The sequence below is a fragment of the Ranitomeya imitator genome, chromosome 2 (genome assembly GCF_032444005.1).
Source record: "Ranitomeya imitator isolate aRanImi1 chromosome 2, aRanImi1.pri, whole genome shotgun sequence".
Lineage (NCBI taxonomy): Eukaryota > Metazoa > Chordata > Amphibia > Anura > Dendrobatidae > Ranitomeya > Ranitomeya imitator.
The window spans coordinates 830,617,866-830,633,526 of record NC_091283.1 but is presented as its reverse complement, the minus strand read 5'-3'; the positions used below and the strand labels follow the sequence as shown (position 1 = coordinate 830,633,526).

The window sequence follows — 15,661 nt, the reverse complement described above, 5'->3', positions numbered from 1 at the left end:
TCACCATTTCCTTAGTTACAATATCCAGATACTCACAAGGTAGTAGAACGTGGCATTAGTAGCTCCATCACATATTCCTGCGGTGCTTAGAAGAAACTGGACCTGAATGCTCTGATTATGACCACATCTCAGTGTCCCTTCGGGAGGAATGATCTGCAGGAAGCTCCCAGTCACCGAATAGAACCGAAAGACCAAGAACTCAGCGGTGGGATAGTAAGGATATTGCCAGCCTCCATGGTAGCACTGCTCCGTATTTGGGTAACTGGCCTGTCAATCATATAGTAAAGTTACCGAAAGGATCAATATTATTTAAAAATGTTTATTTGTCTAGGACTTTTGGGTTCTTAGAAGACTGTGATAGCCCTTTAGTTCTGGAGATTATAATGTCATCATTCTATCATAATGCATGTAAGAAAAGCCGCGGAGACACCATCACGTGTTTCTCAACGCAAGCAACGTGTTGATCTCCCCGTTGATTCATCCTTATGTTTATCATTCCATCATAGACATGGATAACATGTAGGTTTTCAGTAGCGTAAAAATAGAAGTAAACCTCAAATAAACAGAATTCTGACCTCCCCAGCAAGTCACATGGGGTTAAACATTAAGATTAAATCTGACCTTATATATGAGTAAGGGTGCCTTTCACATTGCATTCTGCGTCCCGGCCGAAATCCCCCCAGATGGGGTCCAGAGACATGCGCCGACGAGGTTAATAGACAGTAATGGTGACAGTAGAGCAAACACGAGCGCTGCTGTGCACTTTTTTTTGGAAGTGTGTTGTGAATTCTGTGGCTGAGTTCACTTCTGTGGTCACAAGTGGTATTGCAGTCTCTGGGCTTACTCCCTTTGTTTTGGTGAGCTCGTTGGCTGCCTTGCTATTTAGCTCCACCTGAGTCTGTCTTCCTTGCTCCTTGTCAATGTTCCAGTGTTGGATCTGAGCTACTGCATCTTTCCTTGGGCCTGCTGCTCTGCTAGATAAGTGCTTCTAGTTTGTTTTCTGTTTTTTCTGTCCAGCTTGCTATTAACTTTTGCTGGAAGCTCTGAGAAGCAAAGGGGTGCACCGCCGTGCTGTTAGTTCGGCACGGTGGGTCTTTTTGCCCCTTTGCGTGGTTTTCGTTTTAGGGTTTTTTGTAGACTACATAGTTCTCTTTGCTATCCTCGCTCTGTCTAGAATATCGGGCCTCACTTTGCTGAATCTATTTCATTCCTACGTTTGTCTTTTCATCTTGCTAACAGTCATTATATGTGGGGGGCTGCCTATTCCTTTGGGGTATTTCTCTGAGGTAAGTCAGGCTTGTATTTCTATCTTCAGGCTAGTCAGCTCCTCAGGCAGTGCCGAGTTGCATAGGTAGTGATAGGCGCAATCCACTGCTGCTTATAGTTGTGTGAGGATAGATCAGGTACTGCAGTCTACAGAGATTCCACGTCTCAGAGCTCGTCCTATTGTTTTTGGTTATTGCCAGATCTCTGTATGTGCGCTGATTACTGCACGCTGTGTTGCCTGATTGCCAGCCATAACAGTACAAGGAGCCCTCCAATGATTTCCAATAGAGGGAAAAAAGAAATCCTGACATCATTTTTTTTTCTTAGCTCTGTCTTCAGTCTTTTTTTTCCCCTAGACATTAGAGTGCTTCAGGACACAGCTGTGGACATGGATATTCAGGCTCTGTGCTCCTCAATGGATAATCTCGTTGTAAATGTACAAAAGATTCAAGATACTATTGATCAGAAATCGATGCTAGAACCAAGAATTCCGATTCCTGATTTGTTTTTTGGTGACAGAACTAAGTTCCTGAGCTTCAGAAATAATTGTAAGCTATTTTTGGCCTTGAAACCTCATTCTTCTGGTAATCCTATTCAACAGGTTTTGATTATTATTTCTTTTTTGCGCGGCGACCCACAGGACTGGGCGTTTTCTCTTGCACCAGGAGATTCTGCATTGAGTAATGTTGATGCATTTTTCCAGGCGCTGGGATTGCTTTACGATGAGCCTAATTCAGTGGATCAAGCTGAGAAAAATCTGCTGGCTTTTTATGCCAGGGTCAGGATGATGTAGAAGTATATTGCCAGAAATTTAGGAAATGGTCAGTACTCACTCTGTGGAATGAATCTGCACTAGCGGCTTTGTTCAGAAAGGGTCTCTCTGAAGCTCTTAAGGATGTAATGGTGGGATTTCCTATGCCTGCTGGTTTGAATGAGTCTATGTCCTTGGCCATTCAGATCGGTCGTCGCTTGCGCGAGCGTAAATCTGTGCACCATCTGGCGGTATTGTCTGAGAGTAAGCCTGAGCCTATGCAGTGCGACAGGACTATGACTAAAGTAGAACGGCACGAACACAGACGTCTGAACAGACTGTGTTTCTATTGTGGTGATTCTACTCATGCTATTTCTAATTGTCCTAAACGCACTAGGCGGTTCGATAGCTCTGCCGTTATTGGTACTGTACAGTCCAAATTCCTTTTGTCCATTACCTTAATGTGCTCTTTGTCATCATATTCTGTCATGGCGTTTGTGGATTCAGGCGCTGCCCTGAATCTGATGGATTTGGATTATGCTAAACGTTGTGGATTTTTCTTGGAGTCTTTGCGGTGTCCTATTCCGTTGAGAGGAATTGATGCTACACCTTTGGCCAAGAATAAGCCTCAGTACTGGGCCCAGCTGACCATGTGCATGGCTCCTGCACATCAGGAAGTTATTCGCTTTTTGGTACTGCATAATTTGCATGATGTGGTCGTGTTGGGGTTGCCATGGCTACAAACCCATAATCCAGTATTGGATTGGAACTCTATGTCGGTAACCAGCTGGGGTTGTCAGGGAGTACATGGTGATGTTCCATTTTTGTCTATTTCGTCATCCATTCCTTCTGACATCCCAGAGTTCTTGTCTGACTTTCAGGATGTATTTGAAGAGTCCAAGTCTGATGCCCTACCTCCGCATAGGAATTGTGATTGTGCTATCGATTTGATTCCTGGTAGTAAATTCCCTAAGGGTTGTTTATTTAATTTGTCCGTACCTGAACACACCGCTATGCGCAGTTATGTGAAGGAATCCCTGGAGAAGGGACATATTCGCCCATCGTCGTCACCATTGGGAGCAGGGTTCTTTTTTGTAGCCAAGAAGGATGGTTCGCTAAGACCGTGTATTGATTACCGCCTTCTTAATAAGATCACTGTTAAGTTTCAGTATCCCTTGCCATTGATTTCTGACTTGTTTGCTCGGATTAAGGGGGCTAGTTGGTTTACTAAGATTGATCTTCGTGGTGCGTATAATCTGGTGAGAATCAGGCAGGGAGATGAATGGAAAACGGCATTTAATACGCCCGAGGGTCATTTTGAGTATCTGGTGATGCCGTTCGGACTTGCCAATGCTCCATCTGTTTTTCAGTCTTTTATGCATGACATTTTCCGTGAGTATCTGGATAAATTCTTGATTGTTTACTTGGATGACATTTTGATCTTCTCAGATGATTGGGAGTCTCATGTGAAGCAAGTCAGAATGGTTTTCCAGGTACTGCGTGCTAATTCCTTGTTCGTGAAGGGATCTAAGTGTCTCTTCGGTGTGCAGAAAGTTTCATTTTTGGGGTTCATCTTTTCCCCTTCTACTATCGAGATGGATCCGGTTAAGGTTCAGGCCATCCAGGATTGGACTCAGCCGACATCTCTAAAAAGTCTGCAGAAATTCCTGGGCTTTGCTAATTTTTATCGTCGCTTCATCTGTAATTTTTCTAGCATTGCCAGACCATTGACCGATTTGACCAAGAAGGGTGCTGATTTGGTTAATTGGTCTTCTGCTGCCGTGGAAGCTTTTCAGGAGTTGAAGCGTCGTTTTTGCTGTGCCCCTGTGTTGTGTCAACCTGATGTTTCTCTTCCGTTCCAGGTCGAGGTTGATGCTTCTGAGATTGGTGCAGGGGCGGTTTTGTCACAGAGAGGTTCTGGTTGCTCAGTGTTCAAACCATGTGCTTTCTTTTCCAGGAAGTTTTCTGCTGCTGAGCGTAATTATGATGTGGGCAACCGAGAGTTGCTGGCCATGAAGTGGGCATTCGAGGAGTGGCGTCATTGGCTTGAGGGTGCTAAGCATCGCGTGGTGGTTTTGACTGATCATAAGAACCTTACTTATCTTGAGTCTGCCAAGCGCTTGAATCCTAGACAGGCCCGTTGGTCGTTATTTTTTGCTCGTTTTGATTTTGTGATTTCATACCTTCCGGGCTCTAAAAATGTGAAGGCGGATGCTCTGTCTAGGAGTTTTGTGCCCGACTCTCCGGGGTTATCTGAGCCGGCGAGTATCCTCAAGGAAGGAGTCATTGTGTCTGCCATCTCCCCTGATTTGCGGAGAGTGTTGCAGAAATTTCAGGCTAATAAACCTGATCGTTGTCCGGCCGAGAAACTGTTCGTCCCTGATAGGTGGACTAGTAAAGTTATCTCTGAACTTCATTGTTCGGTGCTGGCCGGTCATCCAGGAATCTTTGGTACCAGGGAGTTGGTTGCTAGATCCTTCTGGTGGCCATCTCTGTCACGGGATGTGCGTGCTTTTGTGCAGTCCTGTGGAATTTGTGCTAGGGCTAAGCCCGGCTGTTCACGTGCCAGTGGGTTGCTTTTGCCCTTGCCGGTCCCGAAGAGGCCTTGGACACATATTTCGATGGATTTCATTTCTGACCTTCCCGTTTCTCAAAAAATGTCGGTCATTTGGGTGGTCTGTGATCGCTTTTCTAAAATGGTCCATCTGGTGCCCTTGGTTAAATTGCCTTCCTCCTCTGATTTGGTGCCTTTGTTCTTCCAGCATGTGGTTCGTTTACATGGCATTCCTGAGAATATTGTTTCTGACAGAGGTTCCCAGTTTGTCTCGAGGTTCTGGCGAGCCTTTTGTGGTAGGATGGGCATTGACCTATCTTTTTCCTCGGCCTTCCATCCTCAGACTAATGGCCAGACCGAACGAACCAATCAGATCTTGGAAACATATCTAAGATGTTTTGTTTCCGCTGACCAGGATGATTGGGTGTCATTTTTGCCGTTGGCTGAGTTCGCCCTTAATAATCGGGCCAGCTCGGCTACCTTGGTCTCTCCATTTTTCTGCAATTCTGGGTTCCATCCTCGTTTCTCTTCAGGACAGGTTGAGTCTTCGGACTGTCCTGGTGTGGATTATGTGGTGGACAGGTTGCAGCAGATCTGGACTCAGGTAGTGGACAATTTGACCTTGTCCCAGGAGAAGGCTCAGCTTTTCGCTAATCGCAGACGCCGTGTGGGACCCCGACTTCGTGTTGGGGATCTGGTTTGGTTATCTTCTCGTCATATTCCTATGAAGGTTTCCTCTCCTAAATTTAAACCTCGTTTTATTGGTCCGTATAGGATTTCTGAGATTCTCAATCCGGTGTCTTTTCGTCTGACCCTCCCAGACTCCTTTTCCATACATAATGTATTCCATAGGTCGTTGTTGAGGAGATACGTGGCACCTATGGTTCCATCTGTGGAGCCTCCTGCCCCTGTTTTGGTGGAGGGGGAATTGGAGTATATTGTGGAGAAGATTTTGGATTCTCGTGTCTCTAGACGGAAACTCCAGTATCTGGTCAAATGGAAGGGTTATGCTCAGGAAGATAATTCCTGGGTTTTTGCCTCTGATGTCCATGCCCCAGATCTTGTTCGTGCCTTTCATGTGGCTCATCCTGGTCGGCCTGGGGGTTCTGGTGAGGGTTCGGTGACCCCTCCTCAAGGGGGGGGTACTGTTGTGAATTCTGTGGCTGAGTTCACTTCTGTGGTCACAAGTGGTATTGCAGTCTCTGGGCTTACTCCCTCAGGTGTTTTGGTGAGCTCGTTGGCTGCCTTGCTATTTAGCTCCACCTGAGTCTGTCTTCCTTGCTCCTTGTCAATGTTCCAGTGTTGGATCTGAGCTACTGCATCTTTCCTTGGGCCTGCTGCTCTGCTAGATAAGTGCTTCTAGTTTGTTTTCTGTTTTTTCTGTCCAGCTTGCTATTAACTTTTGCTGGAAGCTCTGAGAAGCAAAGGGGTGCACCGCCGTGCTGTTAGTTCGGCACGGTGGGTCTTTTTGCCCCTTTGCGTGGTTTTCGTTTTAGGGTTTTTTGTAGACTACATAGTTCTCTTTGCTATCCTCGCTCTGTCTAGAATATCGGGCCTCACTTTGCTGAATCTATTTCATTCCTACGTTTGTCTTTTCATCTTGCTAACAGTCATTATATGTGGGGGGCTGCCTATTCCTTTGGGGTATTTCTCTGAGGTAAGTCAGGCTTGTATTTCTATCTTCAGGCTAGTCAGCTCCTCAGGCAGTGCCGAGTTGCATAGGTAGTGATAGGCGCAATCCACTGCTGCTTATAGTTGTGTGAGGATAGATCAGGTACTGCAGTCTACAGAGATTCCACGTCTCAGAGCTCGTCCTATTGTTTTTGGTTATTGCCAGATCTCTGTATGTGCGCTGATTACTGCACGCTGTGTTGCCTGATTGCCAGCCATAACAGAAGTGTACGCCTAGAGGACACTCAGATGTAGTAGGCTGAGCTCATGTTCGCACTACCGTCACCATTACAGTCTATTGGCCCCATCAGCGCATGCGTCCAGACCTTGTTTTGTGGGGGATTTCTCACGTATATCCCCACGGGGACACAGAACACAATTTGAATGCACCCTAATAGTTCCAAAGGTCAACCAGTAGAGGCTTGTCTCTGTGCTGTTTTGTGTATTGGAGGTGAGATACTTTGTGTCATTTGCGCTGTAATGGCTTTCTTCCGACGACTCGACCATGCAGCCCATTTTTCTTCAAGTGCCTCCTTATTGTGCATCTTGAAACAGCCACACGGCTAGTTTTCAGAGAGTCTTGTATTTCAGCTGATGTTATTTGTGGGTTTTTCTTTGCATCCCGAACAATTTTGCCGGCAATCATGGATGACATTTTTGTTGGTCTACCTGACCATGGCTTTGTTTTTAAAGAGCTCCTGATTTTCCATTGGTTAATCACAGTTTGGATGCTGCTGTTGTGAATTCTGTTGTCGGGCTCCCTCCTGTGGTCATGAATGGTACTTCGGCTGGTTCTGTCCATGGACTTCCTCTGGTGGGTGTTTCTGTGTTTCTTTCCACAGGTAACGAGGTTAATTCGTTAGCTGGCTGCTCTATTTAGCTCCACTTGGATCTTTGCTCCATGCCACCTGTCAATGTTCCAGTATTGGTCTAGTTCACTCCTGGATCGTTCTTGTGACCTGTCTTCCTAGCAGAAGTTAAGTTCCTGCTTGTTTTTCTTTGGTTTGCTATTTTCCTGTCCAGCTTGCTATTTTTATTGTTGTCTTGCTTGCTGGAAGCTCTGGGTCGCAGAGGGAGCGCCTCCGCACCGTGAGTCGGTGTGGAGGGTCTTTTTGCGCCCTCTGCGTGGTCTTTTTGTAGGTTTTTGTGCTGACCACAAGGCAAACTTTCCTATCCTCAGTCTGTTCAGTTAGTCGGGCCTCACTTTGCTAAATCTATTTCATCTCTGTGTTTGTATTTTCATCTTTACTCACAGTCATTATATGTGGGGGGCTGCCTTTTCCTTTGGGGAATTTCTCTGAGGCAAGGTAGGCTTTATTTTTCTATCTTCAGGGCTAGCTAGTTCCTTAGGCTGTGCCGAGTTGCATAGGGAGCGTTAGGAGCAATCCACGGCTATTTCTAGTGTGCGTGATAGGATTAGGGATTGCGGTCAGCAGAGTTCCCACGTCCTTATTATCAGTAACTATCAGGTCATTCCGTGTGCTTTTAACCACCAGGTCCATTATTGTCCTGACCACAAGGTCATAACAGTACAGGTGGCCGAAAGTACTAATGCATCTCAATAGAGGGATAAGAGAAGTTCTGAGACCATTTTTTTTTTCTTTGCAGTGTGTTTTGTCTCTCTTTTCCCCTTTACCTCTGGGTGGTTCAGGACACAGGTGTAAACATGGACATTCAAGGTCTGTCCTCTTGGATGGATAATCTCACTACAAGGGTACAAAACATTCAAGATTTTGTGGTTCAGAATCCGATGTCAGAGCCTAGGATTCCAATTCCTGATTTGTTTTTTGGTGATAGATCTAAGTTCTTGAATTTCAAAAATAATTGTAAATTGTTTCTTGCCTTGAAACCTCGCTCCTCAGGTGACCCTGTTCAACAAGTAAAGATCATTATTTCTCTGTTAAGTGGTGACCCTCATGACTGGGCATTTTCCCTTGCGCCAGGAGATCCGGCATTGCGTGATGTTGATGCGTTTTTTCTGGCACTTGGATTGCTTTATGACGAACCTAATTCAGTGGATCAGGCAGAGAAAATCTTGCTGGCTCTGTGTCAGGGTCAGGATGAAGTGGAGATATATTGTCAGAAGTTTAGAAAGTGGTCTGTGCTCACTCAGTGGAATGAATGTGCCCTGGCAGCAATCTTCAGAAAGGGTCTCTCTGAAGCCCTTAAGGATGTCATGGTGGGATTTCCTATGCCTGCTGGTCTGAATGAGTCTATGTCTTTGGCCATTCAGATCGATCGACGCTTGCGTGAGCGTAAAGCTGTGCACCATTTGGCGGTACTACCTGAGCATGGGCCTGAGCCTATGCAATGTGATAGGACTTTGACCAGGGCTGAACGGCAAGAACACAGACGTCGGAATGGGCTATGTTTTTACTGTGGTGATTCCACTCATGCTATCTCCGATTGTCCTAAGCGCACTAAGCGGTTCGCTAGGTCTGCCACCATTGGTACGGTACAGTCTAAATTTCTATTGTCCGTTACTCTGATTTGCTCTTTGTCATCCTATTCTGTTATGGCATTTGTGGATTCAGGCGCTGCCCTGAATTTGATGGACTTGGAGTATGCTAGGCGCTGTGGTTTTTTCTTGGAGCCCTTGCAGTATCCTATTCCATTGAGAGGAATTGATGTTACGCCTTTGGCCAAGAATAAGCCTCAGTACTGGACCCAATTGACCATGTGCATGGCTCCTGCACATCAGGAGGATATCCGCTTTCTGGTGTTGCATAATCTGCATGATGTGGTCGTTTTGGGGTTGCCATGGCTACAGGTTCATAATCCAGTATTGGACTGGAAATCTATGTCTGTGTCCAGCTGGGGTTGCCAGGGGGTACATGTTGATGTTCCATTTTTGTCTATTTCGTCTTCTACTCCTTCTGAGGTTCCGGAGTTTTTGTCGGATTACCGGGATGTATTTGATGAGCCCAAAGCCAGTGCCCTACCTCCTCATAGGGATTGCGATTGTGCAATTAATTTGATTCCTGGTAGTAAGTTTCCTAAGGGCCGATTGTTCAATTTATCTGTGCCAGAACACGCTGCTATGCGGAGTTATATAAAGGAATCCTTGGAGAAAGGCCATATTCGCCCGTCGTCATCACCGTTAGGAGCAGGGTTCTTTTTTGTGGCCAAGAAGGATGGTTCTTTGACACCTTGTATTGATTACCGCCTTCTTAATAAAATTACAGTCAAATTTCAGTATCCTTTGCCGTTGCTGTCTGATTTGTTTGCTCGTATTAAAGGGGCTAGTTGGTTCACCAAGATAGATCTTCGAGGGGCGTATAATCTTGTGCGTATTAAACAAGGCGATGAATGGAAAACAGCATTTAATATGCCCGAGGGCCATTTTGAGTACCTGGTTATGCCATTCGGGCTTTCCAACGCTCCATCAGTATTTCAGTCCTTTATGCATGACATCTTCCGAGAGTACCTGGATAAATTCCTGATTGTGTATTTGGATGATATTTTGGTCTTTTCGGATGATTGGGAGTCTCATGTGAAGCAGGTCCGAATGGTGTTCCAGGTCCTTCGTGCGAATTCCTTGTTTGTGAAGGGGTCAAAGTGTCTCTTTGGAGTTCAGAAGGTTTCATTTTTGGGGTTCATTTTTTCCCCTTCTACTATCGAGATGGACCCTGTTAAAGTCCAGGCCATTTACGATTGGACTTAGCCGACATCTGTAAAGAGCCTGCAAAAGTTCCTGGGCTTTGCTAATTTTTATCGGCGCTTCATCGCAAATTTTTCTAGTGTTGCTAAACCGTTGACTGATTTGACCAAGAAGAGTGCTGATGTGGTCAATTGGTCTTCTGCAGCTGTAGAGGCTTTTCAGGAGTTGAAGCGTCATTTTTCTTCTGCCCCTGTGTTGTGCCAGCCAGATGTTTCGCTCCCGTTTCAGGTTGAGGTTGATGCTTCTGAGATTGGAGCAGGGGCTGCTTTGTCGCAAAGAAGTTCTGATGGCTCGGTGATGAAGCCATGTGCTTTCTTTTCTAGAAAGTTTTCACCTGCTGAGCGTAATTATGATGTTGGTAATCGAGAGTTGTTGGCCATGAAGTGGGCATTCGAGGAGTGGCATCATTGGCTTGAAGGAGCCAAGCATCGCGTGGTGGTCTTGACAGATCACAAGAATTTGACTTATCTTGAGTCTGCCAAACGGTTGAATCCGAGACAGGCTCGATGGTCATTATTTTTCTCCCGTTTTGATTTTGTGGTTTCATACCTTCCGGGCTCTAAGAATGTGAAGGCTGATGCCCTGTCAAGGAGTTTTGTGCCTGACTCTCCGGGTGTTCCTGAGCCGGCGGGTATTCTCAAAGAGGGGGTAATTTTGTCTGCCATCTCCCCTGATTTGCGGCGGGTGCTGCAAAAATTTCAGGCTGATAGACCTGACCGTTGCCCAGCGGAGAAACTGTTTGTCCCTGATATATGGACTAGTAGAGTTATCTCTGAGATTCATTGTTCAGTGTTGGCTGGGCATCCTGGAATCTTTGGTACCAGAGATTTGGTGTCTAGATCCTTTTGGTGGCCGTCTTTGTCACGGGATGTACGTTCTTTTGTGCAGTCCTGTGGGACTTGTGCTCGGGCTAAGCCCTGCTGTTCTCATGCCAGTGGGTTGCTTTTGCCCTTGCCGGTCCCGAAGAGGCCCTGGATGCATATTTCTATGGATTTTATTTCGGATCTCCCCGTCTCTCAAAAGATGTCGGTCATTTGGGTGGTTTGTGATCGCTTTTCTAAGATGGTCCATTTGGTACCTTTGTCTAACTTGCCTTCCTCCTCTGATTTGGTGCCATTATTTTTCCAGCATGTGGTTCGTTTACATGGCATCCCGGAGAACATCGTTTCTGACAGAGGTTCCCAGTTTGTTTCGAGGTTTTGGCGATCCTTTTGTGCAAGGATGGGCATTGATTTGTCTTTTTCCTAGGCTTTCCATCCTCAGACAAATGGCCAAACCGAACGAACTAATCAAACTTTAGAAACATATCTGAGATGCTTTGTTTCTGCTGATCAGGATGATTGGGTGTCCTTTTTGCCGTTGGCTGAGTTCGCCCTTAATAATCGGGCCAGCTCGGCTACTTTGGTTTCACCGTTTTTCTGCAATTCTGGTTTCCATCCTCGTTTCTCTTCAGGGCAGGTTGAGTCTTCGGACTGTCTTGGTGTAGATACTGTGGTGGATAGGTTGCAGCAGATTTGGACTCATGTGGTGGACAATTTGACATTGTCCCAGGAGAAGGCTCAACGTTTCGCTAACCGCCGGCGCTGTGTGGGTCCCCGACTTCGTGTTGGGGATTTGGTTTGGTTGTCGTCTCATTATGTTCCTATGAAGGTTTCCTTTCCTAAGTTTAAGCCTCGTTTCATTGGTCCGTATAAGATTTCTGAGGTTATCAATCCTGTGTCATTTCGTTTGGCCCTTCCTGCTTCTTTTGCCATCCATAATGTGTTCCATAGGTCGTTGTTGCGGAGATACGTGGCGCCTGTGGTTCCATCCGTTGATCCTCCTGCCCCGGTGTTGGTTGAGGGGGAGTTGGAGTATGTGGTGGAGAAGATTTTGGATTCTCGTATTTCGAGACGGAAACTCCAGTACCTGGTCAAGTGGAAGGGTTATGGTCAGGAAGATAATTCCTGGGTTTTTGCCTCTGATGTTCATGCTGCCGATCTGGTTCGTGCCTTTCATTTGGCTTATCCTGGTCGGCCTGGGGGCTCTAGTGAGGGTTCGGTGACCCCTCCTCAAGGGGGGGGTACTGTTGTGAATTCTGTTGTCGGGCTCCCTCCTGTGGTCATGAATGGTACTTCGGCTGGTTCTGTCCATGGACTTCCTCTGGTGGGTGTTTCTGAGTTTCCTTCCACAGGTGATGAGGTTAATTCGTTAGCTGGCTGTCCTATTTAGCTCCACTTGGATCTTTGCTCCATGCCACCTGTCAATGTTCCAGTATTGGTCTAGTTCACTCCTGGATCGTTCTTGTGACCTGTCTTCCTAGCAGAAGTTAAGTTCCTGCTTGTTTTTCTTTGGTTTGCTATTTTCCTGTCCAGCTTGCTATTTTTATTGTTGTCTTGCTTGCTGGAAGCTCTGGGACGCAGAGGGAGCGCCTCCGCACCGTGAGTCGGTGCGGAGGGTCTTTTTGCGCCCTCTGCGTGGTCTTTTTGTAGGTTTTTGTGCTGACCGCAAAGCAACCTTTCCTATCCTCATTCTGTTCAGTTAGTCGGGCCTCACTTTGCTAAATCTATTTCATTTCTGTGTTTGTATTTTCATCTTTACTCACAGTCATTATATGTGGGGGGCTGCCTTTTCCTTTGGGGAATTTCTCTGAGGCAAGGTAGGCTTTATTTTTCTATCTTCAGGGCTAGCTAGTTCCTTAGCCTGTGCCGAGTTGCATAGGGAGCGTTAGGAGCAATCCACGGCTATTTCTAGTGTGCGTGATAGGATTAGGGATTGCGGTCAGCAGAGTTCCCACGTCCCAGAGCTCGTCCTTATTATCAGTAACTATCAGGTCATTCCGTGTGCTCTTAACCACCAGGTCCATTATTGTCCTGACCACCAGGTCATAACAGCTGCTGACTGGCATTATCAATTCCTTGGATATATTTTTGTATCCCTTTCCTGTTTTATACAGTTCATCTACCTTTTCCCGTAGATCCATTGACAATTCTTTTGCTTTCCCCATGACTCACAATACAGAAACGTCAGTGTCTGGATGAGAGATGCAAGAGTCTGTCTGGATCCCAGAAACTCACTCTGCTTTTATGTACACACACTGATTACAAGAAAACAGGTCACAGGTGAGGATGTTACCTTTAGTAGCCATTCAACCCATGTGCGTCAACGTCTGTGCATGTTATCAGCCCAAAATCACCAGGGGATGTGAACTTTAGATCAGGGTCATTTGGATGTTTTGGGTTATCATTATGATTTACAAAGAGAAAACACGGTAGTTTGACAATAAATGGCTTCACCCAATTACTAACCATGAGTGGAAATAAAGTTTTGGTTTTATCAAATATTTTCTGAAAAAAGGCCAAGAAAGCAAAAATTCTGCTGGGGTATGTAAACTTCTGAGCACAACTGTATATGTATATGTATATATACAGTGACATGTAAAAGTTTGGCTCAAAATTTTACATTCCACTGTATATAATTTCTTGCCTTCCTTTTTCCAGTAATATGCAAGTAGAAAAATATATGCATGCCCACTTATGTAGAATATAGTATACATGTGCAACAATGTAGTATGTAGTATGCAAGTGAAACAATTCACAGTAACAATTTTAAGGGTAAAGCAGTTTCATTACAAGCATTGGTCCGAATGCAAGGAAGCCTAAGCTACCTAATTATACAATGTGGGGGAGTCACACTAGACCAATGGAATCTACTATAAATAGAACTGTTACCATTCATTTTTATCCTGACTGTGGTGATGAGACTGATGAAAAGTCTTTAAAAATGTTTAAACTGTGTGGAAATCCGGCGGTTTTCCTTTCGCTGCTGCTGGATTTCATGAATGGATGCGGGGGATGAAGAAGATGCAGCAGCATTTATTTAGCATTTTCAAAGTCTACGCGTATTGAAGTTATCCAAATTCTGCACTGGCGGAAAACAATGTCTGCTCTGATCTTATTTCAAAGTTATCCAGCTTCTGCACTAGTCCGGTGGCAGCAGGGGGTGTCTAGTCGGATCTTACAAGGTCAGAGCGGACACCCCCTACTGCCACCAGACTAATGGAGAATTTGGCTAACTTCAAAACTCGTAGACATTAAAACCGCTAAATAAATGCTGCATGTCAATCTTCTTCCTCTCCCGAGTTCATTCATAGGATCCTACCAGCAGCACAAGAAAAACATCTGATTTTCGCACAGTTTATCTCTTGGTCTGATGACCCATGGTTTGCAGCAGCGTGGTTTGCAAGATTTTTGCAACCCTATTTTGTGCTCTCTTTGCTCCCCAGTCCCTGCTAAAAAAAAAAAAAAAATTAACAGAAGGAACCATAGATAATTTTCTAATGACACATTCCCTTTAAATATTAAGTATTTGACCTGCGGCACCCTAAGCAGCAGTGTCTACTCTACCTACTCCAATTTAGGACCAGAAAATGAATCCTTCAGTTCCTCTCCAATTACTCGGGGGTTAAATATGGAGTGGTCCAAAGATTTTGCTGCTGCTTGTGAGCAAATGGTACAGAGAAACAGGGGAGTAGGAATCCCTTGTGTGTGCTGTGATTGGAAGTCTTTATTGCAGTTACCCACTAGCTCAGAGAAAACTGCAAATTACAGATAGATATTGCAGAGTGGAAAGCTGCAAGATAAAAGTCATAGAATGATCACAAAGTGTTATTCCCCATCTCCACACATCACAGTTATGCTGAGCATGGCAGATGTGCTTTACAGATTCAGAACCAGCTGTCCAATTCATTCGCACTTTCCTGTTGTATTCACTAACAGTTCACTTTTGATACATACTCTGATTGTAAAATTTGGTACAAAGAAATTAGATGTGTCTATGTCATAATTTGCTGCTCCGTTGCTGTCGGTTATTATTTTCTGAATTTCCAAACTTCCATCATACTCAAGTTCCACCTCTTCACCTACTATAGGAAGGTCATTCTCATCGCGCAGAAAAACCTGAAAGATCGACAACATCACAAGACGAAAGAATGTAAATTGTTATTGTCCAAAAGTATGCAATATTCTGTAAATTAATACTATAAATAATACAATAATACTAATCCTGCTGACGCCAGGTGTGGGAAGTGTCGCCTGAGTGCACAGTACAACCATTTAGCACACACAGTACCTGCACATCTATATATATAATTGTCTAAGGGAATGTCTGTCTGTCCTGGAAATCCTGCGTCGCTGATTGGTCGAGGCTGCCAGGCCTCGACCAATCAGCGACGGGCACAGTCTCTGATTGGTCGAGGCCGGCTGGCCTGTGCGCGTCGCGTGGCCTCGACCAATCAGCGACGGGCACAGTCTGCCGCGAATTCTGGACTCATCATTGTCCTCCACTGCTGTCAAGTGCCGCCATTGTGTAGTCTAAGGGTCTAATTGTCTATTCTATTCTAGAATACCCGATGCGTTTGAATCGGGCCAACATCTAGTTATACAATAAGCATATAGTGCAAAATATAGTAATAACAGTCAGTACTTTCACAGAACTAACATACATTACCCATTCCGCACACACATAGTGCCAATGTATAATACATATATAGTACAAGTGAAAAACTAATTCAGCTCACAAAAAGTAGCAAAATAAGATGCTAATACAGCACAGACATAGTGTCAATGCACAATTCCCTCCAGTACACGTACTATACCAATATACAGTACCCATTCAGCACACACATTGTACCAATATACGATGTCTAGGCAGCACCGACACACTAGTAAAGTACAGTATCCATACAGCATTCCTTTAGTACCAATATACTGTACCAATA

At 45.1% G+C, this 15,661-nt stretch overlaps 1 protein-coding gene across 1 annotated transcript in view; it reads right to left on the bottom strand.

Moving 5' to 3' along the window:
• The window catches only part of LOC138666854 (ovostatin-like), a 115,383-nt gene that overhangs the window by 75,666 nt on the left and 24,056 nt on the right, over positions 1-15,661 (bottom strand). The window contains exons 8-9 of the mRNA XM_069755033.1: positions 14,679-14,840; positions 37-267 (exon numbers count right to left, since the gene is read on the bottom strand). Of these exons, the coding sequence (XP_069611134.1) occupies positions 37-267; positions 14,679-14,840 (393 nt within the window). The remainder of the gene's footprint in view (positions 1-36; positions 268-14,678; positions 14,841-15,661) is intronic.